Genomic DNA, 25587 nt, shown 5'->3' with positions numbered 1-25587 from the left:
TTAGGTGGATTCACACGGCGGACCAAATCGCGAATTGCCCTCACGATTCGCTGTGACGTGGCCCTACGTCAGTGATTTCCGCTGCTTCATTTCAGTCTGCGAGCAGCAATATGCGATAAGGCCGCGAGTCCTTTTCACAATTCAGATCCTTCACGGACAAGACATTTTTTATTTATTTATTTCTCTCGCGGAACGCTTTCCAGCTATGCTCCCAGTGCCCATGCATAGACAACGTAACATACATTGCATTAAAACTCTGGAGGAAAGCGAGAAGCGGCTTCAAACGACCGACGGCAGTCGTTTCTATTTTGGAGTCGAACTAGCCTGTAATTTAAAGCCATGTTTTTGCCTTCATTCGCAGTACATGGTTCTCACAGAAATTACAGTGGCAGGCTCTTCCACAGCGCAATACCGAATGCGTGAGTTTTGTGGCTGCACAGAGCAGTCACTTGGATGTATTCATCGCTTTCCCCAAGCGTTCTGGCGCGCCTACAGTTACGCTTTGGCATTTGGCACGTACCGGGAGCATAGGGGAATCAGTCCGAATGGTCGTCTTCCAAGGGTTGAAAGCAGCCTGTTCATGCAGCTTTCATAGAGTAAGCGCGATCGCTTGCACTACAGAGAACTGCCTGCGTAGTATACCCCATCGAGTGGAACAGTCACCACAACAATACTTTGGCCACAACAATACTTTGGCAAAACGGCGCAGCAGCAGTAGCTGCAGGCCGCCGCACCCCGCGCCTTCACCCACCGTCCATAGTGGGCTACCCTAGATAACAGCGCGCCAGAACAAGGCTCTCCTCTCGCGCACGTAATTCCGTCTCCTCAACGGTAGAGTCCCGCAACTTCTTTCTCATCACTGGTAGCCTCTCAGCAGGTTAAACTGCGATTGTTATCGAGAGGTGTTTGTGAACGCAACCTAAAGGTAACGTGAACGCAACCTAAAGGTAACATACACTCACTAAAGGCAGGAAATGATTAAGGTGAAAATAGTTAAATAATGTTACCGTTGTCAGAATGTCACTTTCATGGCTGGTTTTGTGGCTATTAAGAATTAAAAACATTACATGATGCAACATAAAGGAGAACACCTCTCAGGAAAGATATTGGTAGCTTATTTTAATGTTTTGCAATTTAAAAAATTTAGAAAAAAAGTTGCACATACAGGATTCGAACATATGTTTTATTCGCAGGATGTTCAGGTAAGCAGTGTTAATCCAATGCGCCCCTGAGGCAACGAGCACAGCAGGCTTCAAATGCGGTCTTATTTATTTTGTGAAGAGGAGGAAGTGCACAAGGAACATCCCAGGCACTGGCATCGTTATCGCTGCGTGTGTTGGACCTGACTGCGTTCGCTGTCGCTGTGCTCGCCACTGATCTGCTCAGTACTGCTGATCGAGTCCTGCTGATCTGCTCAATAAACCCCCATCTTACATTTGGTGGAGGTGCCGGTTAAGATCTATCCTTTCGCCCTGGAAATCCGCAGCCGCACATTACCACCTCCTGCGATGCCTGAGGACGTTAACCACCAAGCCGTACAAGTTGGCTCGGCCATCATCTGTCCCTGCTCCCTCCGCCAGCGAGACCCCACCATTTTCAGTGGCACTGACGACCATGTCGTCGGGGACTGGCTCACATCCTATCAGCGAGTGAGCGCTTACAACAGATGGGACGCGGAAACGAAGTTAAGCAACGTGATTTTCTATCTTACTGGCATAGCAAATCTATGGTTTCGGAACCATGAAGCAGACATTCCATCATGGTCCGTGTTCAAAGCCAGCTTCTCTGAAGTTTTCGGCCGTCCGGCTGTGAGGAAACTCCGCGGTGAACAGCGCTTGCGTGCATGGTCTCAGCAGATTGGCGAGAATTTCACAAGTTATATCGAGCACGTCGTCGACTTGTGCAAGCGTGTGAACGCACAGATGTCAGAGGCCGACAAGATCAAGTACATTCTGGAAGGCATCGATGACGACGCCTTTCAGATGTTGACTGCTCGAGATATCCGCACCGTCGCAGAAGTGGTCACACTGTGTCAAAGTTATGATGAACTGCGCAAAAAAAGGGCCATGACTCGCGCGAACACCATGCACTCTGAGTCGCTTGCTGTCCTGACAGATGCAGCTGAACATTCTGCGCTCCTGCCACAAATCAAGAGCTTCATTCGGGAAGAAGTTGCTGACAGCTCTCCCTTATGTCTTGCCATGAAGAGCCTTCCTCACACCTAGCTCCCAGTTTGCGCCAGATTATTCAAGAAAAAGTAGCTGAATCTCTTCCTCCAGCTCCTCAATCCATGCCTGTCACAGCCCCGTTGACATATGTGGCTGTTGCTGCCTGCCACCGCAACCTGCCTACGTTCAGCCACCTCCTGGTCCTGCTTGAGAACCTGTGCAGTTTATTCGACCGGCTCCAAGACCACACAATCCCTGGCGCACGACAGATAACTGGCCAATTTGTTACACTTGCGGGCTAGCTGGACATATTTCTCGTTATTGCCGAAACCGTCTCCCAGTGTCGGCACCACCTACTCATGGTTCTGGGTACTGGTCTTCGACGCCTCAGTATTCCGCGCCTACTGAGCCTCCAGCCAGCCGTCATTTCTTTTCAGACCGCTCAGCCATGTCCAACCGCCATTCACTGTCGCCGCGATGCCGCTCTATCTCTCCGATGCTACGTCGACAGAACGCTTCACGTGAGGAAAACTAGAGGCCACAGTTCCTGAGGTGAGAACTGCGACCCCGTCGAACTTCCCAAGTCCTCATCTGTCGCCGGCCAACCTTATTTAAGTTTTCGTCGAGGGTGTTGCTGTCATGGCTCTAATTGACACTGGTGCTGCGATTTCGGTTATGGAAGCGAAACTATGAAGCTCTTTAAAGAAAGTGAAGACACCAATTGCGGGACTTTCATTGCGAACGACCAGCGCTCAGCATATCAAGCCTTTAGCAGCGTGCATCGCTCGAGTAGTTATCCAGAATTGCCTTTATACGATTGAGTTCGTCGTGCTGCCAAGTTGCTCACACGCTGTAATTTTAGGCTGGGATTTCCTGTCGTGTCACGCTGCTATTATCGATTGTGCTCAAGCTGAAGTGGGGTTCTCGACTTTGCCCGATGCCTTACCAGACGCTGATCCACGAAATTCCTGTGCTAAAGCCCTCGTTGCCGAAGATATCAACCTTCCTCCCTGCTCTTCTGTGCTGTTCAGTGTCGCTTGTGCCTCTGTTAGCAATGACACCATTCTCTTCACACCAGCCCATACTTTCCTGCGCCGCAAGTGCCTTCCATTGCCCAATGCTGTGCTCGCTATTTCCGCTGGCCTTTCCATGTTATGGGTCTCTAACCCATTTAACTCCCCTACTGCTTTGCGCCATGGTGAATGCCTCGGCAGTATCCAGCCAATCGCATCTCTTCTGATCTCTGAGGAACCTGACGACGCGTCGCACTCTGCCGTGACTGCGCTCAGGCCCCCTTCACCTGCGCCCGCTCCCCCCTCTACAGACTTGTTCCTCCGTTTCATCGATGCCGATCTTCCTCCAGCGCACCACACTCAGCTTTTGAGCCTACTACATTAATTTTGCTCCTCCTTCGACTCTCATCAAAGTTCTTTGGGTCAAACTTCTACAGTCACTCATCGCATAGACACCGGTACCCACACACCACTGCTACAGCGCCCCTATCGTGCGTCTGCAACCGAACGCCAGGCTATTGAAGAGCAGTCGACCTAATGATTCAGAATGGCGTGATTCAGCCCTCAAGCAGCCCTTGGGCGTCACCTGTTGCCCTCGTAAAAAGAAAGATGGTTCTATCCGCTTCTGTGTTGATTATCGCCGCCCTAATAAGATTACGCGAAAGGACGTCTACCCTCTCCCATGCATCGACGACGCTCTCGATTGTTTGCAAGGCGCCGAGCTTTTTTCTTCCCTAGATTTAGGTTCCAGGTACTGGCAAGTTCCCCTGGAAGCGGCTGATCGCCCCAAAACTGCCTTTGCAACTCCCGACGGCTTATACGAATTTAGTTATGCCATTCGGCCTTTGTAATGCTCCGGCAACATTTGAGCGGATGATGGACACCATTTTGCGTGGCCTAAAGTGGAAGACGTGCCTCTGCAACCTCGACAACATTGTCGTCTTTTCTCCTGACTTTGACACACACCTCTACCGTCTGAAGCACGTTTTGACCTGCCTGTCTGATGCCGGACTGCAGCTGAATTTGAAAAAATGTCGCTTTGCCGCCCGCCAGCTCACCATTCTCAGCCACGTTGTCTCCAAAGAAGGTGTATCTCCAGATCCTGCCAAACTTTGTGCCGTAGCAACCTTTCCCAAACCGACTTCCATCAAAGATCTGTGTAGTATGTAGCTTCCTCGGGCTGTGCTCTTACTTCCGCCGCTTTATTAGAAATTTTGCTTCCATTGCTGCTCCCTTGACAGAACTTCTGTCCGGCAGTTCTGACTTTTCGTCGTGGTCTCTAACGTGCGACGATGCCTTCAATACTTTACGCCGCATCCTCATTGCACCGCCTGTCCTACGTCACTTCGACCCCACAGCACCTACTGAGGTCCACACGGACGCCAGTGGTATTGGTCTCGGCACTGTGCTCGCTCAGCGCAAATTAGGTTATACTGAATACGTGGTCGCCTATGCTAGCCGTACACTCACGAAGACTGAATTCAATTACTCTGTCACTGAAACAGAGTGCTTAGTGATTATTTGGGCTCTTACTATATTCCGCCTTTACCTCTATGGCCGCCCTTTTGATAGTAGTGATGGACCACCATGCGCTTTGCTGGCTTTCCTCACTGAAAGACTCGTTCGGCAGACTGGCAAGATGGGCTCTTCGCCTTCAGGAATATGATGTCCGCATTGTTTACCGCTCCGGCCGCAAGCATCACGACGCTGATGCACTTTTCCGCTGCCGCCTTACAGCTGAGGTCGCGGGCCTTTCTTCCGACATTTCCCCGCCATCGCTTCACATCAATGACATGCCGTCAGTGCAGCGGCAAGATCCTTGGATAAATTCTCTCCTCGATTTTATCTCCAATCCTACAGCTGCTTCTCCATCGCGTGCTCTCTGCCGCCATGCTTCCCACTTCGCCATTCGTGATAACCTTTACCGCCGCAACTACTGCGCAGACGGCCACCGCAACTACTGCGCAGATGGCCACAAGTGGTTGCTAGTTATTCCCCGGCAGCTACAATATTTGCGCTATCTGTCGCCAGGTGACGCTGCTCAGAGGACCCTACCGTTGAGAGAACGGAATCACGCCTCTCGCGCAGTGCTCTAGGAACAAGAGTAAGTCCGCTCTGTCGTCTGCTATTCTCTTCTACCGTGTGACTGCTCGCCGCGGACGGGCGGACCCCGGATCAGAGGTCACATGACCGATCGCTTCGCTATTCTGTCCGTCGTGTGAATTCACCTTTAGCAGCAGAGCTTAAGTGTCCCTCAATTTATTATTATTATTTTTTTTGCATTGTCTCATTGTTCTCAGTGTATCGCACAGTGGCTGCCACGTTTTCTTATTTTTCTGATTTTCACTGTCCACCTTGCTGTTCAAAGGTGTCCACCAGGGTAACACTGTGGCTCTCCCTCATATGTACCTCCATCTGCAGCCCCTGTTACTCATTCTAAGAAGAGGCACACCAAGCACCTGTCCGTCAAGACAGCGCTATTATGCCTCAAGCTAACGAGCAGGTGCAATTTGAGTGCACACACATCTTCTAGTCTGGGGGAGGCAGCATGTGACGCATGCGCGGTGCTAAGATCTGACCACATCAGATCTGCAACAGCGAAGGTGCTAGAGCACCCTGCTGCCTTTTTGCGGATCGGCAAGAAAGCTTCCCCACTACAACAGTCTCCCGCAAGACAGCGTTCTCGCAGTCCTCTGCGACGGTGTGCAGAAGCCATATTGTCGCGTTGCACTTCCTTGTACAAAGGTTTCGTACAATCTTTTTCTTTCCTTGCCAATGCCTCACAGATGACCTGTGGGTGCCATTGGACGGCACAAACACTGTTTGGGTCGCTGCGAAAGTTTGTCTTAACCAAAAGACGTGCGAAACAGATCATATTAGGCAGACTTTTGTTTTACATTGGGTCTTATAAGAAACCAACCAAATGTCCCCACTTTGCTCATTTTATCAAAGAATTCATCTTCACCCAGTTCACCTTAATGGAAGTCTACTTTACATGTGTAATACTTAGGCATACAAATAAATAGCCTCATATAGGGGCAGTTGGAAAGTACATAAAAATGAAGTCTAAGGTTTGACATAAACATGAGCATACAAGTGGATACAAAATAAAAGTTTCATAAAGGCATGAGCAGTCTCTACGAAAATAAAATAAAGCATAAAAAAACTTGGGAAGCACTAAGAAAGTACCACGTGCATGAAATATAAAATCAAATACAGCTTATCACCTTTTTTAGTGACAGTTTCTTCGAATTAGTCCTATTCACTTCGAATTTGTATTTAATAACCTGGGCAGTGAATGCTTAAAGGGGGTATGAAATGGCTAGAAAGGTCATTGAAAAACATTTTGAATGTGCAGAACGAATGCTTCCGAGCGTTCCCCTAAAGTACAACTCCTTGCAACAAAGGCAGTGATTTAATTATTAATTTTTAAAAACTGCGTTTTTTGAAATTCGCAGGCTGCTCGATTCTCACGCAGCAGTGAGATTTGGAACTATTCTGCCGTGAGTACCTATGCCACGAGTACCGAGAGTGACAGGTCACGACAGGAACTATTCTGCCGTGAGTACCTATGCCACGAGTACCGAGAGTGACAGGTCCCGACAGGCTACCATTGGCTGCATTCGCAACAGCCACTATATCACGGACACACTTCCGGTAGCTGCGAAAGTCATCTGCTCAAGTGCTGCATGCACTGCATGCGTGTACCCCTTAGCTTGGTGCTTCGGTTCGCGATGTTAGCCGAGAAGGTGGTGGCGTCTGACTGAAAGTGCGTGTTGGCGCCGGAGTGCGAAAAGAGCACGAGCTGGTCCGTTTCAACACCATACCGATTGTACACTTCTGCTTCAGATCATATTTCAGGAGCGGCACATAAAATAGGCAGCATTAACCTTTGTGTACCGACCGACGACGCGGCAGCGTACTGTAGTCCAGTCTCGTTTTTGCAGCCTCGACCGTTTGTGCGGCGTGTTGATAACAAAATGGAACATGCGACAAAGAAGGTCTGCCCTCAGCTTCATTGTGAAAGTATACAAATTCGCACCGCTTAAGTGCAGCACCGGATGCCGCCAGGTTACCACAGAGATACCGTCCGCGGGCGCTGCGGCCGACGGCACTCCGGTTGTGCGCTGCTCCCTGGTCGTCGCTAGGCCTTGTTTCTTTTGCATCGAAGCCACGGTAGAGTGCGTTTTGGGATCGCCCGCTTCAATGCGTCTCTAGTGTAGCCGCTCGCGTGCTCCTGCGCGTGATTCTTGTGTGTAGCTGCGGAAATCGGTGACAACCTGCGCTGCCGAACTGTATATGCTGAGCTGCTTTGCTGATGTTTTGCACCGCCGATTCTGGCTCGGACGATGTGCACACGAGACAAAACCTGCGTGCACGTTACGAATTGGCACTTCCTAAACGATGTGTGAAAGGACTTAAAAAAAAAAAAAAAAAACACTACACTATCCTTTTTGCTAATCTCAATTCTTAAGATTCGTAGAACGAATAATTCGTGCTCACCTGTAATCCGATACCCAAACTTATCACCTGTGATACGTGTATACATTTCATTCGTTATGCACCACAAGAGATGCCTCTCACCGACCATAATGAAAGCGCTCCTGGCTAAAAACGACGACGGCGTTTGCACACGTGCAACTCACACGCTCAATCGTCTACCAGCATCCATGCAGAGGCAATGCAACTCCGCGAGGAGACCGGCCGCCGTTGGTCAAACTACAGAAGACGGTACCAAAGCTACTGACACCGGAGGCTGGCCCCGGCAGCACGAGAGAAGAAAGGGGTCTTGTAGAAAGCTGTGCTCAGCAGGAGTGCATGCTAATTTGCGCTGAATGAGACAGGGATATGAAGGAATGTGCTCCTCCTCGGCGGCCACCGGTGTGTGTGGACAGCAGCCTGCCCACCTGCAGGCATGCGCTCGCGAATGACCCGAGTTGTTCGCGCTGCTGTCGCACACAATTCCGAGAGGTCAAGAAACTGAAGAAACCGGCAGCCGAGGAGAACGCCAGACAAGGTTGAAAGCTATGCAAATGCAGACGGGACGGGAAAGGCAGAGACCGATGAATGTGTGGGTGATGCTCGGAAAAACAGGCGCGGAAACCGGAAGTCTGAGAACCGAGCGTCACCCGATGACGCTTCGTGGGTGGGGCGTATTTCCCGAGCTGCTTTTTTTTTCTGGTGTTTCCGAGTGTTGAGTTGAGGGGGGGGGGGGGGGGGGGAGGAAGGGAGGAGGAGGAGTGCCATTTTTACTCGCCGATATCTCGGGTGTTTATGAAGCTAGCTGAAAAATTCTTGCGATGAATGGACTATGAAGCTAGCTGAAAAATTCTTGCGATGAATGGACTTGTGCGGGAGCACCTATCTCTCGATCAAATTGTTTTACCTCATTTTAGGCATTGCACGGTCCCTTTATTGTACTGCAAATAACAGTTGTTCTAGGCTATTGGTACAAAGCATTTATCTCTGAGGCGTGTACTATTTGAGTTTGACCCCACTTTTAAGATTGCTAAATCCCCGAGAAATTAGTTATTAATCTTTTTAGCATGGCAAAATAGCCGCACTAAATGGTATTAACAAGAATATCTCGTCTTTATCCTCAGGAGGCACATTTTTAATAGTATTAAAGTGGACCTTAAGCTTTGCTAACATAAAGCCAAAAAACTTACAAGCAAGTGAGCAAACTTTTGCCAATTTCTTTTCTGGATAGTGGTAATAAACAATGCGCAGCAAGATTACATAACTACTTTTCCGTAGATATCTGTTGAGCTGACAGTGGTCCTTTTTTATAAACACATCTCATCAAATGCTGCTACAAGAAAGCAATAAACCTGGTCACAAACTGCACGAAGCAGCCCAATTCACATTTCTTCTGCGAGCAAGCAGCTACGCTCTCCAACCCTAACATCAGTGCACTGTTCTGAGGGATGTGAGGTCAGCTCCCAATCTTCACCGCCCAGCCTGATAAAATGTGGCATCACGTTATATAACTTGCTGTTTTCATAAACAATTTAAGTTTCCCTTTGAGAGCTCCCCAGAGCAGTTGCGACAGCATCTGCCAGGTACTCAGAAATGAGCCTCCAAATTCAACCAACAACTTGACGACAATCACCTCGTGGGTGAGCTTGGCCGAGGCGGCCTCTTTCTCGGCCACCGCCAGTGCTGCCTCCAGCTGGGCCACCCGAGCCCTGAGCTCTTGGGCCTGCTTCTGCTGCTCTGCCATCTCTTCCTGGAGGCGATCGTGGTGCTCGCGGGCCAGGCGCTCGCTCTCTTCCAAGCGCTTGGCTTCCCTCTTAGCCATGCGGCCATCCAGCTGGCACTCGCAGAGCTCCTCCTCCTTCTACAACGATACAAACATCAGCAGCAGCTGAGTGCATACATCAGTAACCATATTTAACAGTCATCAATAACACACATTTCCACAATCATATTATCCAAGCCCACATGAAATACAATTCTGTATGAGACGCACATTAACTCTTAAGGTTGCCTGCAAGGAATAAAACAAAAAGTATTCCGTAAGATTGTATCAACGATGTTTCACGGTATGTATCATGTGTGCACAGCTGAAAATCAGGAACAATGAAGTCGTTTCTTTCGGTCTGTATTTCACCTGCAGCAATTCTCTGCAGCACACTGCCACTGTGACTGTGGTTATACACGGGATATCATGATTATAACCTTGCACTGCTACCCATAATGGTGTCTTAGGTGGAGATGAGGGCCTCGAAAATGTTTAATTTCGCAACATATCTTGTTAGAACTTGGCATGTGGGTTCAAATATGGATTTGGATTTCATATGTCACCTGGAGAAGATAATGGCAAAATAACCTAATTTGGTCAATTCTTATGAATTGTTACGGTAATTTCAAATTAAAAAAAGCTTTCTTTAAGAATGCTTACACATTTCAAAAGGTGTAGCACTTGTCCTAAAGCTAAGAAAGTTTTATAATCATTTTGTTATCACAAATACCGGTATCTAAAAGTAAATAGTATGGGGCAGTAATTAGCCCAGACATTAAGGAAAACAAACAAGTGCTTTGGAAACATATGGGTGAGGCTACCCTTGAGCACCAACTTTTTATTTCTTTAGATAATTGAATTAAAAATTTGAGAAGCAGTGAATCGAAAGCACATCAGAGGTGATCTATTCTTTTCATTTTATTGTATTGGACTTTTACACTCCAGTTGTGTGAGACTGAATCTAGTGATTTGAGGCCATAGGCAATAAAGAAGTGCCAAAAGAATCAGAATAAAATGGTATTCAAATGAAATAATCATATCACCGCACTCCTCTCTGTGGGTAAGGAAGATAGTCAAACACAAAATCCTTTGCCCTTGAAACTTTCCCATTTGTCACGTGTGCTTGGCACTATTTTCTTTTATATAGATAGCATCTCATATCTACATAGGTCCTTCTGGTCTGCGAAAATCAACCTTTTACGATTATGGGTTCGTCGCATGTGGACTGTCCTGCGATGGTTCTGCAAGCATTCCAATACAGCATGGAAACTTCCTGTTCCCACATTCTTTGTGTACTGCTGGCACTAGAAAAAATCGAGCAATGGCATGTGCAGTTGTGATCCTATGACATATTTTTACACAGACTCACATAGCAATGTTTGGATGTGCTGACGAACCACTCTGAGCAAATTACAGTAAACCCTCGTTAACTCAAAGTTGTAAAATCCGGGAAAAATTTCGAGTAAAGCGGAGTTTCGAGTTAAGCAAAATGCCAAAAATTTCTGCCAACAATCCCTGGCGATCAGTTGCGCGACGGCGCCGCCAATGCCTATCGTTGCCGCTGGTGCACACCGCACGAAACGACGGAACTCTGCGACAGAGGTGCCTCTTCAGCGTTAACAATATCTAGCCACACTAGCCTTTTTATTTTTCTTTACTACTCTACCAAGCTTTTACTGAATTGTCTCAATACGCTCATATATGCACGGATCAGACGAAGTGAGCGTCTCCAGGTTTTTCGCTCAAACCGGACTAGGAAAACAAACTTTGCTTGCGCAAAGAAAAAGAAAAAAAAGCCAGGACGGAAATTGAGTACCCAAAGCTTTCTGCGATTGGCTGCCCAGCGAGCTGCTTCTGGGTGATACGCGAAATTTTCTACAAAGCCAGAACCTGAGTGCGGCAGCGGGGAGCGAAAATGCTTTGGTGGCCCTTGGCCCGTCGCATCTGTCAACGCTCCACTGCACAAAGGGAGCTTTTGTAATAAACGGAAAAGAATTCTCAGGAATAACTCAACATTATAGGAAGAACTGGGTAATGCTTGCCCACTTCGCGTTGGCAATCGGCCCGACAAAAGCGTCCTCGAGCTGCTAACACGTCGCATAAGTCGTTGGTCGCAGCCGCTGCATTCAACTTAGTTGCGGAGCAAGCGTTGCGGACACCACATACACAACAAAAATCAGTCAACACTTCGAGCACATAGTGCGACGAAACAGAACCACACAATCACTAAATCGCTCTTGCCGGTATGACCCATCAGCCTCCGCGCGCAATCGGCACTCACGTGACTGCTCCCAAGGTAAAAAACGACTGTGTCCGCGGGAATTTTGTATTTGCTCTTTGAACGTGACTGCTTTCGGCACTTAGTAAAAGAACAAAGCACTCACTCGGAGCCCCTATCACCTTTCGGTGATGACCTTTGCCTTCGGCCCTTCTGCATTACGCCCGAAAAATGCTTCGAGATACGGGAGCTAATACATAGCACCCATGGGAGGTGAAAGCGCGGCGTGGAAAATTTTCGACTTAACCAATTTTTCGAGATATGCGAGTTCGTGTTAACGAGGGTTTACTGTACGTGCTCCCGCTTTAACTAAACCTTTGTGGTCAGACCACACCAGCACAGTGTGGTGTCGATTTTGTGCGAATCACCAAAGCACTGAAAAATAAAATGACAGCTGCCTTCATTGCTGCAGCCGCTGTCATGCATCACCAGAGAATACTAAAGGAATATCATGCCGGAAAGTGCGCTGCAACAAAGCACTATCAGCTTATCAAATTCCGTCGAAATTCATGTGCTCCATGCTGCAGCAAGAACTCTGTTTCTGGTTCGGCAGTGTGGAAGCCCAAGCTGCAACAACAGTCCTTTTACAACTGCCCACAGCAGTCATAACATCCCACGATGTGGCGAGAGAGAATCACTGCTACTAGGTGTGCATTTGCAACTGCAACTTCCTTTTACATTTGTAATTTTCATTCATGCCCTGACAAAGCTGAGAGCAGAAATGCTTATTAAGGATCATGAACATGAGCTTTCCATTCTAAATCTGTTTTTAGATCTAAGATAGCTCAATACTTTCGAGTTCTGAATGTTATGGATAAGTAATAAACAGTGGTTGCTTGTGCAGCTGCTGGGCATGGTAGTAGAATATAGAGTGCAGTGAAAATTAGTTTTTATTGTCTCTGGCACTATGTTGTGCACAACTACACAACATTATTGTCATTAGCATGTCCCATTTTGACAGAATTTTATGTCTGGTGCATCACCCAGAGTAGCTTGGCACCTGAATACTTCAAGTCATTTGAGTCTTAAAAATATTACTGATTGCAATAAAACCTACACAATAGGTGCATATTACATAGTTTATAAAGACTATGCATGCCAAATTTTATTATGATGTGATTAAAATAAATGCATGAAATATTGTGCACAAAACCCATGCTAGGCCCAAAATAAGAAGTTGAGAAAAATATGACTGATATAAAAAGGTCTAGTGAAAGAGCAATGCCAGCCTTTGGGAGACTAGCACCTTGCAAAAGCCTGAATGCAGGAGACACTGTGGTTTGAAGCAATACACATTTGAAAATGGGCTGAACCTGCACCTTTCGTAGTCACCGTAAGTACCTTAACCAAGTTTCTTAATCACTGTTCTATCATTTCTGGCTCTCATTTTTTTTTACATGTGAAAGAAGAATGATCAAGGTTGCTCAAACAGTCAAACTAACAAGTCTCGATCTCCCTGCCATTTTGAGCCAGGAGAGGCCTTACCTTGCGCAGCTGCACCTGCAGCTCTGCACAGCGAGAGCGACTGGTGGAGAGGAATTCGCGCGTCTTGGCAAGCTGGGCCTCCAGGGCCTTGCTGGACTCCAGCAGGGCCTGGTGCTCGGCCTCCAAGGATGGCCTGCAACAGGCCAATCGTCATCAAGCATTGCACAAACTGAGGAAGAATGCAGCTCTTTGGCACTCCCAATGCCACTTGGTCCACTGCAGCACCCAGCAGGACGTCTCCTTCTATGCTGGCTCTGGAATGATGCATTTTTCCTCTGAAGCAGTGCTCTCATATTTAGCTTTTCTTAGCCCTTCTTCCAGTTTTAAACCATCAGCAAGCCAGGCACAACCGTGCAGGTGATATTGGCAGCACAGCAACTTACTGCTGCGCTATGTTTTGTCAATTGGCCGCATCAGTACCGTCACAAAGCCGTCACTGCTGCTTGGAATGAAGGAAACCGGCAAAAATAAACATGTTAATTCAACTTTGCACATAAGCTATAGCTACACATTCGTTTTGCACACTTGTTGCTGTTACATTTTTTTTTTTTTTTACGTAAATAACTTCCCACAAAAGCGGGTGCATATTGCAAGGTGCCACAATAGTTTGAGCCAACACAGTGGTCTGGAAACTCACGCCTTGGTCCCATTCACTTCAGTGCAGACCTTCTTGGTAAGCTGCTGCTGAAGCTCCTGCACAGAAAAAAATTGAACAGGGCAGTGCAAGGAAGCTAGAAATACAGAACATTTTTCGTTTCCGGCTAGAAAGCTGGCCATGGAGAGTGAATGGGAAGTGATAAATGCTTACAAGTTCTCACAAGTTCTTTGCTGCCTTATGAACCCTATCTTGTCCAATCAAGTCTGCAGAAGCACAGCAATTGGCCTTTCAAACATCTGATCAACTATTTTCAAACAAAGGAAACTGCAACAATAGTTTCATTCACTGGCTACATTAGCACAAAAAGAGCGCATGAGCACAGTACTGCGGAGGCCTGCTGCAAGGTGGTGCACCATATGTGCTAAACATGGCATTGCCCCACTGTCTGATGTCTATATTAGGTCATGGAGCCTCTATTCACCGGATGATGATAGTGAAGAAACATGTTTAAGCAGCATGCACCGTTCTGATAGGCTCATATCATCATAAGATCCATACCGCTGCAACCCACTTGCGAGATGAAGCATACCAAAAACTTGAGCATGAGCTTGCTCGGGCAGGTTAATGCCCTTTCTAGTGTCAGAACAAAGAAACAGCACAGGGACAGCCAAGACAGCTAGGGTATATGCCTCCTGGTCCTGATGGTACCTAATACAAGGGCGTGCCCAGCAATATCGCGTGCTTTCAAGAACCAGCCAAGCAGATTCCTGTACTAGTGGGCACTTGCAAATCACTATGCCACCTGCAAATAGCTATGGCAAGATGCCTATTGGGAAGCTACATCTCCATAGTGGTACATATCATAATACAGAAACAAAAAGTTGGAAATGAAAACAGGCACGATATTGGATGCAAGCCAGTATTCTTTGTTCCAATGCGACGAAAACTCTGACCATGTGCACAGTTACAAGATGCTTCTGAAAAAAGAAATAAATGCGATTTGTCACATGAGGATAGTCGTTTAATCAGGATGGTGCAAACTGTAGCAAAAGAACCTGAACCTTTACACAATTATAACTTTTTTGTTTCAGAAAGCTCAATAATGCAGTGGTAGAGCTGACAAAAGAACCGTGTAGTAGCTTTTGTAGCAGAAGAATAGCAGGAATTTCAAGTTTCTTTAGCAGAAGAAATCCCGCTTCGTAGCAGATGTTCTTGCTTTTGTAAAAGAGAAAACTGTTTCAAAGCAAAATTTTCCCTTTGGAGCATTATGAATATCCTTGTGGCAAAAGTTTGTCTAATGGAGTAGGCACGTTCAGATTCTTACTGAAACTGTAGTAAAACAGATTGTTATCAACCCTACATCTAAGCTTCATCTTTACAGCATATTTAAAACCTCCAGGGTGAGAAACAAACAAATGCTATATGAAAAAAGTTTGCACAATATGCAAAGAACATACCATTGAACGTAAAGCCCCCAGATAGTATTTCTTGCCTTTCTTTATTTATACTGAAGGGGTACTAAGTTTCGCATCACTGGCAAAATGGAGTGAGAGTATTCATGATTGAGAAGTGCCAGCTCAGCAATAAACGCAAGTGACGTCATCCCTTACACATTCCTCCGCAAAGCTAAGAAAGCAACGCTGGCAGAGGAACTCCACCCAAGTGCTGCCGATTTGGCAAGAGAGAGCAGTTAGTGCTTGCACATCTAGTCGGCCGTATTCAGCCCTGAGAAAGGATTCCTAAATGTTGCTTTTGAACAGCAAAGGAAGGAGCAGCTGAGGAAGCAATACTTTCTTGTGAGCGCATCAACAATATTGACTGATCTGAGCCTTTAAGCATTGAAGCTCATAAGAGTTGTAGTACAAGAAAATTTTTGAAATGCTTTGATTCATTCACAAGAGTGAGAGTCACATCCAGAAACCGCCAAGAAATTTCCAAATTAAGCTCCATGTGCTTACATGCAGAATTCACCTTATTGCCAGTGCTAATACAATCTCACCAGTACAGTGATACGAGCGCACAGGACCAAACAAGCATAAAAAAATCTACACACTATAAGAGAGCATGTGGGCTGAGCTTGTGACATGGTTCACAGGCCCTTCATAGGAGAGCTCGCATGATGCAGCTACGCCTCCAACCATTTCCATGCGCGCAGCGCGTCATGGGAACCAATAAGTGCAGAAGCACTAGTGCCTGTTCACATTCTTTGTTCACAACCAACGATGGGCTGCATCGTAGCAGAATGCAATGATGTGCCGAGGGGTGCTGCCCTCTCATTCTCTGATCCACGAGCACGCATGGTGGCTCTCGCAATGGCCACAGATGAATTTCCTTCGTGCCACCATAATATGCATGCACTTTTGCCGCGTACCGGCAATTGTGCTTTAGAAATGTCACAACTTTGGATTTCAAAAAGGCTTCCTCCTAGTCTACCCCTTGCCTTAATTAAGGGAGCAGGGTAGACCCTAATCCTCCCAAGCATTTTAGCCTATGTTTGTGACCCTTTTTCTCATTATCTGCTGGAGTTGGGTCATTCATATTGGTATCATCGTAATCATTTATCTAAAGTAGTGATACTGAACTAGGATTATTGCTTTCAGAATATTGGATTTTTTTTTACTACGCCTACCAAATTTTGAAGGTGAAATGTGGTGGTTGTAGTTTGTGGTTTCTGGGGTTTAATGTCCCAAAGCGACTCAGGCTATGAGAGACGCCGTAGTGGAGGACTCCGGAAATTTCGACCACCTGGGGTTCTTTAACGTGCACTGACATCGCACAGCACACGGGCGCCTTGCTTTTCGCCTCCATCGAAAAGCTGCCGCCGAGACCAGGATTCGATCCCGCGTCCTTGGGAACAGTAGTCGAGCACCGTAACCACTGCGCCACCCCGGCGGGGTGCTAGCCGAAGCGGGCGGTCGCAACACTTTCGTTGGCTTATGGCGACACGACTCTCACTGAAATTCAGGCGGACCTGCTAGCACGGAAGCGGACCATGATAAAGATTCGCCACTTTTTCTGGCCTCAATAGTAACCAATAGATTACCTTTTTGCGGCACATTTGTTTTTTCGTACTGCCCGATTTTTTGGACATTTTCGCAGGGTCCGAAAAATCGGTAGTTGACTGTATCTCGTGTTACATTCGAGTAAATATAGTACTATAGCAGGATAAAAGGGACAGCTACAGCAAGGAGCTAAAGACAAGCCAAGGAAACTTACAGTGTTCAGTTTCTCAATTTCTTTCATGTAGTGGGCGTTGGCCTCTTCCAGAGCACAGTTTCTCTTGCGCAAGGTGTTCAGTTCTTCCCCTTGCTTGACCAAAAGCTGAGAGAGGCAGGCGGAGAGAATATTGAGAGAGCAGTGAAACAGCAATAAAACACAAAACCTAGAAGCAGTCTATTACGCAAGCCTAAAGGAGCACAAGGTGGGAAGAGAGGGGAGAGACACAAACAAAAAACAAATTCAGCCACACCCTGTCTGGAATATTAGTGGCACTCTGATTCTGACTGGCTCGCACCAAGGCTCTATCTTGTAGCCCGTCAGCTGCTAACTTCACCACTCCAATTATCTTTCAGCAGCAACAGGGACAGCCAGATTTAGAGTTATGCTGCAAAGGTGCCTCAATTTCACCAAGTCCAACTTTCCAATGCCTGCAAAGCAATGCATTTGAGAACTCTTGTGTTTTAAAGAAATTACTAGTCTCAGCACTGTGTCTGTGATATTGTTTGTACCAAGCTGCACATCACAACACACGAGTGGTCACTGCACACAGCTGCACAAACCATGCAAACAATCTAGAATGAACTGTGCCCCAAAAGTGTCCAAGCCTTGGTCACACTCAACGAATACAGACGAACCCAGATAATTCGAATTTTGGTTTTATCGAACTCACGGAATATCCCCTTGAAAATCCCATTTAAAGTATAGGAAAGCTGCGTTGCATATCGAATTCAATTTCACCGGTCGTTCGATATATCGAACTCTGCACCACGCATTGGATAGTGCGTCTTCCCCAAAGACGATCGCATCACCCTCGGCCATTTGCTGTGTGGCGTTTTCAAGCCACGCACGGAAGGAATGAGAGGGCACAGTTCAGCAACAGCTGGTCTAGGGCAGCGCCGCGCCCTTTCCCCAAAGGTGCACGGATCTGCAGTGATCGTTTGCCGCGCGCCAGCACGTGACGTTTGCAAGCCATGTGCGTGAAGGAACGAGAGAGAACCAATGCAGCCGTGGTGTTCAGAAAAGGGGAAAAACGTGATGGGGCGAAGCGCAAGGGTGTGCCCACTCTTCTGCCGAGCTTTATTTGTTCCCTTCGTCTCTCTTTCCCAATCTTTGTTCACAGCAGCACACATTACGCATGCGCGGACAAGCCAGCTCAGCCAGGAGGTGCTGGCTCAGTCCGTAGCAGACACTTCTCCAGTATGTGTTGTGAACGCTCTGCGCGCGGCGGCTGACACGCGATGCACATCTGTGTCGTCGTGCTGAACGTGTGTAAGCTACAGCGGCTGTGGACGCTAAGAAACAACTTTTTTTTTCTTTTGCGAGAGTCATTCATCCCTGCCGTCGTACTGAATGTGCGACGCAGCGTATGCTATGGCGGCTGCGGACGTTAAGAAACAGCAATTTTTTTTTGCGAGAGTCGTCCTTACTTTTGCTGAACGTGTGGCGCAGCGTAAGATATGGCGGCTGCAGACATGGCAGCTGCAGAGGTTGAGAAGTGGCAGATTTTTTTTTTTTTTTGCCGGAGCTGTTCATTCTTGCATCTATGAATCAACGAAAGCATGCAGTCAGCTGCGATCATGACACCGGCTTTTAGCATTGTTCGCTTCAAACGGCATTTGCAGCTATCACGCTTGCCAATAATTTTCTGGCAGTGGACTAAGCCTGCCCCAAGCGCCGCATGATAAATCGAAGCAGGCTTGCGCAATCAAGCTATCATGGGCACTACGCCAAGTTCGCTCCCTGCCACCGCAGGAGCTAACATCAAAAGTATAGTCAAAATATAAACACGCCGTGACGTTATCGCTGCGCAGCATCTTGGCGCGCTGCCAATAAATGAGCTGTGGATGCGACGGTCGAAACGAAACGGAGGGATACGCCACCGAAAGGTTTTTTTTTTTTTTTTTTTTTCAAAATTCTCAGAGGCAAAAGTGGGGAGTGGGTTCCTTATGCGAGTGGGTTGATTACGCGACAAATACAGTATCATTTTTCATGATTGCAAGTGGCGTCTCAAGCCAATTTCTGGTCCCCTTTGAGTTCAATATATCCAGGTTCGACTGTATCATATTTACTCACATAATGCTCGCATTCGCGTAATGCTCGTACCTCCAACATTGGCCGTAAAAAATCTTTTTTTTTTTCCTCGCATAATCATAGCACTACCAATATTACCACTGCGAGAGTCGTCTGCTAGTATTAACCAGCACCATCTTTGGAGCGCTACTGAACCTAGCTGGCCTCGTTGTGTGCACGCGCTACCAGGCGGCGATAGCGTGCTTGGGTATATCATCATCATCGGTTATGCTTGTTTTTTTGTTTTCGTTTTTTTTACCTTCATGATGCTCATAGTCGCCATTTTGGGAGGTGTCTCCGCGTTTCAATGTCCTTGTTCCTTCGTTGCGTCCGTGTTACTTGCTTTGTTCCACCGTCTACCGTGTTTTCTTGGTGCTGCATCATGGTGGGGCGGTACGCAAGTTATACAGCTGCTTTTAAGCTGAAAGTTTTCGAGTACGGGCTACAGCATAGCAACCGCGCTACTAGCAGGCTTTTCGACATCAACGAATTCTGCATAGTGCGCTACTGGAGACAGCGATTGCTGTGTCGATACGGACTCGGATGAAGCCTCTAATCGAGAGTAGAACTGTATGGTCTGCTGTGAGCATTATACTACGGAACGCGGGAAGTGATGATGAGGCTGCGTGCGGTAAATAAAGTGCTTTAGCAATTAGTGCTTTTGGCGACTCTGTACTTTGATAACAAGGGTAAGTTCTGCATGAAAATGTTATGGTTATATTTACAAAAGCTGACCTAAGAATCCCGATTCACACCTATTTAAATTTGCTTTTAGCCCTCCAAAACATTTGCTCAAAATTTTCCCCGCATAATTATCGCACCCCCCAACTTAGCATCAATTTCCCATGGAAAAAAGTGCAAGCATTATGCGAGTAAATACGGTAATGCACTGGGAAACTATTTGCCCATGCAAAACCTATACATGACAGTTTGCATCTTGATGAAACCAAATGCAAGCAAATTGCAAGTTCTTAGTGCTCAGTACAGTGGGACAAGAAGAGCTGGGCTAGTTGGGAGGTACCCAGTCTTTTGTTCGAAGTTTACAGCCCAAGGGGTGTGCTTCTAATACTTCTAAGCCCTGTAGTGGCTCTCCCTTAGCATTAATGAAGGACCTCCCCCTTGGAGAGGACAGGGCGAAAAATCTTACTTTCAGGAGCTTCGGAGCATTGGAAATGCATCACAAGCCATGCACTATGGCTCAGAAGCAAACCTCCTGGCCCTGAACTTTCGATAAACACTGTACACTGCAGACGAAACAGCAAATACCAAATAAAATAATTTGTATCATTCGAACTATCATATAATCAAGATGAAAAAAAATCATTATGCAGAAGCATGGGAAATGCAGTCGCGTAGATATGTTGACGTCCGAGAAGGTTTATTACGGTCGCGTGGTCACAGCTCGCCACTCGCGGCGCACACAGTGCAACAGGCAGTTGCAACGTCGACGACATGCCGGCCACGTGCCTCTGTGTACTTCTCGCGGCACATACAGCATGACAAGAGATGGCAACGTGCCTGCCGCGCAGCGCCGCAGACTGCTCACGATGCGTACAGCGTGACTAGTGGTCGCGAAGTCCTGTGCGTGCCTGCTGCGTGCGCCGCTGCAACTTCTTGCATCGTGCAAAACGGTCGCGAGGCTGGCAGTTGGCTGTTTGCCCGCCTCCGCGTACTTCTCTCGGCGTGTACAGCACGACAGGAGATGGCGACATGTGGCTATGCGGGGTGCCGCAAGCTGCTGGCGCACCGCGATGTGCGGTCCGTGCGCGCCCACCGCATACACCACCACCACTTGCTGCGGTTCCGACATCTGGGATTTATGGACCATGCATTGCTGAAAACTTTGTGGCGTGAATCCGACAGGCAATCGTGACGTCGGCGAAATGTGCACCACACGTCACCGCAAACTGCTTGTGAAGCATGCATACAGCGCGCATGGCGATCGCGGAGTCGACGATGTGCGATCAGTGCTTAGTGCTCAAGGTTGTGGTCGCAGTTTGCACATTCGTATCATCTGTAATGAAGCAGGGGAGTGTTCGGAACATCCAAACTTTTGCTCATTGTATACCATGCACTCCGGCCGGGGAATTTCACGAGTTCGTATCAAACGGATTCGTATCACCGAGATTTTACTCTGGCAGCTGCGTCGCTGACGACATTGTGTAGCAAGCTACGCATGTTCTTTTATTTTTTAAAGGCGAAGACCTTTCTAAGCTCATGGTGAAAATCTCGCGTCGGCGAGATTTCTCCACGAGATGTGTCAGCGAGATTCTACGAGTGACAGATACTGCACCTTTCCTTTCCTGTAAACCAATTATAGGACGCGGTGAACTTTGATGCGTTCAACGGAACGCTGATTGCATTCAACAAGGGGCGCACAATGTACCATGTGTAGCAGCAACACTCAGGCTTTCGCATTTCTCCACTGCAGATTCTGCAGTGCTCTCAGAACACAGCGACGTCACATCCCGACGTCGACATAACTGTCACTATTCTCACGTCCTCATAGGTCACACCGGAAGTCTCGAGGTACCATGTGATCACTTTAGACGTTTCCATTACTCCAACTGGTTATTTTGATACCCGACTGACTTAATTGGCTCTAATTATTTGCCGCTCAGTTCAGCGCAATCCTGCTGACAAAGTTCTGCTGACAAACTTCTCAAACATAGCCACGTAAAGCTTACGCATTAAAAGTGAGACTCAAAGATAAATGCAAGGCCCCACACAAACCTGCTGAGGCGCAGCAGCAGCTGCGTTCTCTGAGCAGGAGGCCTCCACAGTGCTGACAACCCCTTCGAGACGAGCCACAACCGATTGCAGGCCACTGGCATCACGCTGCAGCTTGTTATCTTGCGTGCGCTGGGTTTCCCAGGCCTCCAGAAGCCGCTGGTGATGACACTGCCAGAAAAGGTGAAACAGGAATCATGTCTAGCCATAGAACTGAGAGTTGAGCTAGTTGGTGCATCATTTTTAAAAAAATACACAGCGCAACAAACATAAGACAAGCGAGTAGACGAGAACAGCGCTGTTTCAGTCTACAGGTTCGTCCTATGTTTGTTGCGCTGTGTATTTAAAAAAAAATGTCTAGCCATACTTCTTGAGCACATTATTCCATTTAAGCTTTAAAGCTTGTGAATGTGGTCATTAAACTGCTTTCTCCACATTGCATATACAGTCGAACTCGGTTATATCGAACCCGGATATATTGAATTTTGGTTATATTGAAGTCACGGAATATCCTCTTGAAAATCCCATGTTAAAGTATAGGAAAGCCGCGTCATATATCGAACTTAATTTCACCGGTCGTTCGATATATCGAACTCCGTACCAAGCACTGGAAAGTGTGCCTTCCCCAAAGACGATCGTATCACCCTTGGCGGTTTGCCGCATGACGTTTTCAAGCCACTCGCGGAAGGAATGAGAGGGGACAGTTCGGCGACGGCTGGTCTGGGCAGCGCCGCGCCGCACCCATTCCCCAAAGGCATCTGCAATTATCGTTTCCCGCGCGCCAACACATGACGTTTGCAAGCCATGTGCGTGGGTGTGCCCATCCTTTTGCCAAGCTATCTCTCCCCTTTAGCACGCGCTATGCATGCGCCAAGCCAGCTCAGCCCGTTTTCAGACAGGTGTCGAACGCTTTCTCCAGCGTGTGTTGCGAACCCTCTGCGCGTGGCGGCTGACGTGACTATGGCGCCTGCGGACGTTAAAAAGCGGCAGCTCTCCAAGTCTTTTTTTTGTTTTGTTTTTGTGAGTTATTATTTCTTAACATTGCGCTGTTCAAACGTTAAGAAGCGGCAGATTTTTTTTTTTTTTGCGGGAGTTGTTTATCCTTGCATGTATGAATCAACGAAAGGATGCGGCCAGCTGCTGCGATCATGATGCCTGCCCCAAGCGCGGCGTGATAAATCGAACCAGGCTTGTGCAATCAAGCCATCACGGGCACTCTGCCAAGTTCGCTCCCCGCCACCGGAGGAGCTATAAAAAGATAAACGCGCCCGGACGTTATCGTTATCGATGCGCAGCATCTTGGCACGCTGCCAAGAACTGAGCTGTGGATGAGACTGCGACATGCAAGCGAAAACGCTGGTGATTTCTGCCGCCGCGACACAGAAGCCTTGTTTTGAGCTGCTGCGGCGTGCTCTCACAGTTCCAACAAGATGGAAGTTTTTCGCTCTGTCACTGCTGCTCGTCGCTGAGATCGCTCAATCGCTTGCATGTGAGTGAGTTGGCCTTAACGCATCTTTTTTTTTTTTCAAATTCTCGGTGCAAAAGTGGAGGGTGGGTTCATTATGCGAGTGGGTTGATTACGCGACAAATACGGTATCAATTTTTCGCATCGTAAGTGCCGTCACAAGCTGATTTCTGTATATCGAATTATCGACATATCGAACTATTTCGCGATCCCCTTCGAGTTCGATATATCCAGGTTCGACTGTACCCGCAACCTTGGCCTGCCCTTCCACTATGGTGTTCTGCACTCCGTTTCAATGACCAAATGAAATCTGCCCAAAGCGACTCAGGCTATGAGATACATCATAGTGGAGGGCTCCAGAAATTTCGACTGCCTGGGGTTCTTTAATGTGCACTGACATCACACAAAACACAGGTGCCTGGCTTGTCGCCTCCATTGAACAGTGGCCGCCACAGCCGGGATTCGATCCTGCATCCTTGGGCATAGCAGTCAAGCACCCTAACCACTGTACGGCGGGGCACAAGAAGGAACAGATAAGCAGCATACTAAGAATAAGCTGATCAAGTATGCGACACGCAATGATTAGCATTTCTTTTTGCACTGCACCACATTTTAGTCTTGCCCTTCACTGAGAAGTAAGGTGTGATACACGCCAGCATGTGCAGTAATTGCATGGCTTCCGCAGAGTTGCATACAAGGAGTGATACAGCATGCAATACCCTCTCAAAGCAGCGCAACACATAACATCTGAACAAGTATGCAGAAAAAAAGCTACAAGGGTTCAATGCTGCTTAACTGAATATTGAGCGAATACATTAGCTGCGGGTGACCGAGCATTCTTCTTCTCCTCTTTTTCTTCTTCCTCAGCCCACATATAAAGCCCCGCTTTAACCAAGCCGTATGAACGTGCCTTAGGGGCCTATAGGGGTAACGTGAATGCCAGGTCCTAGCAGGCTGATTCTGGCATAACCGTCCCATGTGAAACGAGAGACCCAAGTTGGCAGCTCCTGCCAGCCTGTGCGTCACGTGGGGTGTGACGTCACAGCGTCATGTAGGTAAGACGTGGCTACCGCCGCGCTACGCCGACCACTTGAGTTGGTAGCCCAGTTCTCACCCTAGTGTCACGTGGGTAAGACGTGGCTACCGCCTTGCTACGCTGAAGGCTCGAAACCTAGAGTAGTATTGCTTTCACAATAAAATGTGCGCAAAATGTGCCAAAGGGCTTCCTCATTCAATTTTCCACAATTGCTTGTTGGAATGGAAGGACAGCAACAACCCACCCGCAGTTCAGTTGCTTCCCACTCCAGCCGCGCCTTCTCCTCGGTGAGTCGCGTGAGCTCTACCTGTGAGGCCGCACAGTGTGAACAAGCAGCGGGTGCTGTGACCGCTGCTTTATCCATGGATGCAGACACCTGCCCCTTGAGAAAGGACACCTCCTTTTCCAAGGCGCACACGGTCGCCTGATGTCGGCCACACTCGTCCCTGCAGGCTGACAGGGCCTCTTCAGCCTGCTGCTGCTTGGACACAGCCTGTGGCACAACAGTTGAGGCCAGTTTCACACCTCTTCAGCACTCCTCATATGGTGGCACAAATTCGAGATTTTTGTTGAACGAGTAGTAAGACTGTGCGATCAGAGGGCAGTCCAAAGTAAACTGCCACTGGTCTTTGAGCACAATGCCCGGCTGTGAAGCCACCATCCTGGTTACTGCTACTCTGGAATCAGGAGTAAATGGGCTCGCAAGTACTAAACAACGCATGCACACGATAGGTACAATGCGAGACACTTGCTATACCTTAGGTGTCCCAGCTACAAAATTTTTAAAAAGAAGTGTCCTGAGCAAGTGAAATTAACTGGCTGCTGTTAAAAGTCACATGACCGAGACTGCAGTAAATTTTTTTTCCTCCAAATTTAGTTTGTAAAGGCTAATAACTATAACTTTCAAGACATTCACTTCAAGAATAAGGTGTTAATTCAGAAGTTATAGATTGTCTTGAAGAACAGCTGGCTGAAATGACTGCACCGAGGTACTATTTAATTGATTTGCCTACTTTAAAACACAGCAACCAGGTAACAGCTGCTGGGCATTTCTCTTGCCCAGCGAACACGCAAAGAGCTGCTGAGGACTTGCTCCAGAGAAAAGTAAATTTTGCTCTCCAGGATGCGTTTTGGGGCAGTGAAGCAGCACTGCTATCATATAAAAGCTTTTACATTTTGCGAGCCATCTCTAGGGCAAGCAAAAAAAAAAGGCTACTGTACCATGTCCCCTCATGGGAAGAAAATAAGGCGTAGTGTAAAAACAGTGAAGTTTTCACGGTT

General features: G+C 47.6%; 2 protein-coding genes across 5 annotated transcripts in view; one reads left to right on the top strand and one right to left on the bottom strand.

Moving 5' to 3' along the window:
* LOC146197730 (citron Rho-interacting kinase-like) overlaps positions 1-25587 on the bottom strand; it is a 173041-nt gene that overhangs the window by 103337 nt on the left and 44117 nt on the right. For all 4 annotated transcript variants that reach the window (XM_084599641.1, XM_084599644.1, XM_084599642.1 and 1 more), the window contains exons 13-18: positions 24551-24799; positions 21809-21976; positions 17003-17107; positions 13826-13881; positions 13189-13321; positions 9294-9521 (exon numbers count right to left, since the gene is read on the bottom strand). In XM_084599641.1, the coding sequence (XP_084455767.1) occupies positions 9294-9521; positions 13189-13321; positions 13826-13881; positions 17003-17107; positions 21809-21976; positions 24551-24799 (939 nt within the window). The remainder of the gene's footprint in view (positions 1-9293; positions 9522-13188; positions 13322-13825; positions 13882-17002; positions 17108-21808; positions 21977-24550; positions 24800-25587) is intronic.
* LOC146197732 (uncharacterized) lies at positions 1509-2379 on the top strand. Its single transcript, XM_084595989.1, has 2 exons — positions 1509-2171; positions 2359-2379. The coding sequence occupies exons 1-2, from the start codon at positions 1509-1511 to the stop codon at positions 2377-2379; spliced, it is 684 nt and encodes a 227-aa protein (XP_084452115.1).

The sequence above is a fragment of the Amblyomma maculatum genome, chromosome 3, assembly GCF_055883805.1.
Source record: "Amblyomma maculatum isolate TAMU_Amacu chromosome 3, ASM5588380v1, whole genome shotgun sequence".
Taxonomy (NCBI): Eukaryota; Metazoa; Arthropoda; class Arachnida; order Ixodida; family Ixodidae; genus Amblyomma; species Amblyomma maculatum.
This window is presented reverse-complemented; position numbering and strand designations above follow the sequence as displayed.

Excerpts from the sequence above, each read along its gene's own strand:
- LOC146197732 (XM_084595989.1), top strand. The coding sequence starts at position 1,509 with ATGCCTGAGGACGTTAACCACCAAGCCGTACAAGTTGGCTCGGCCATC. Across the intron at positions 2,172-2,358 it reads AGAGCTTCATTCGGGAAGAA|CCACCTCCTGGTCCTGCTTG; the intron begins GTTGCTGACAGC and ends GCCTACGTTCAG.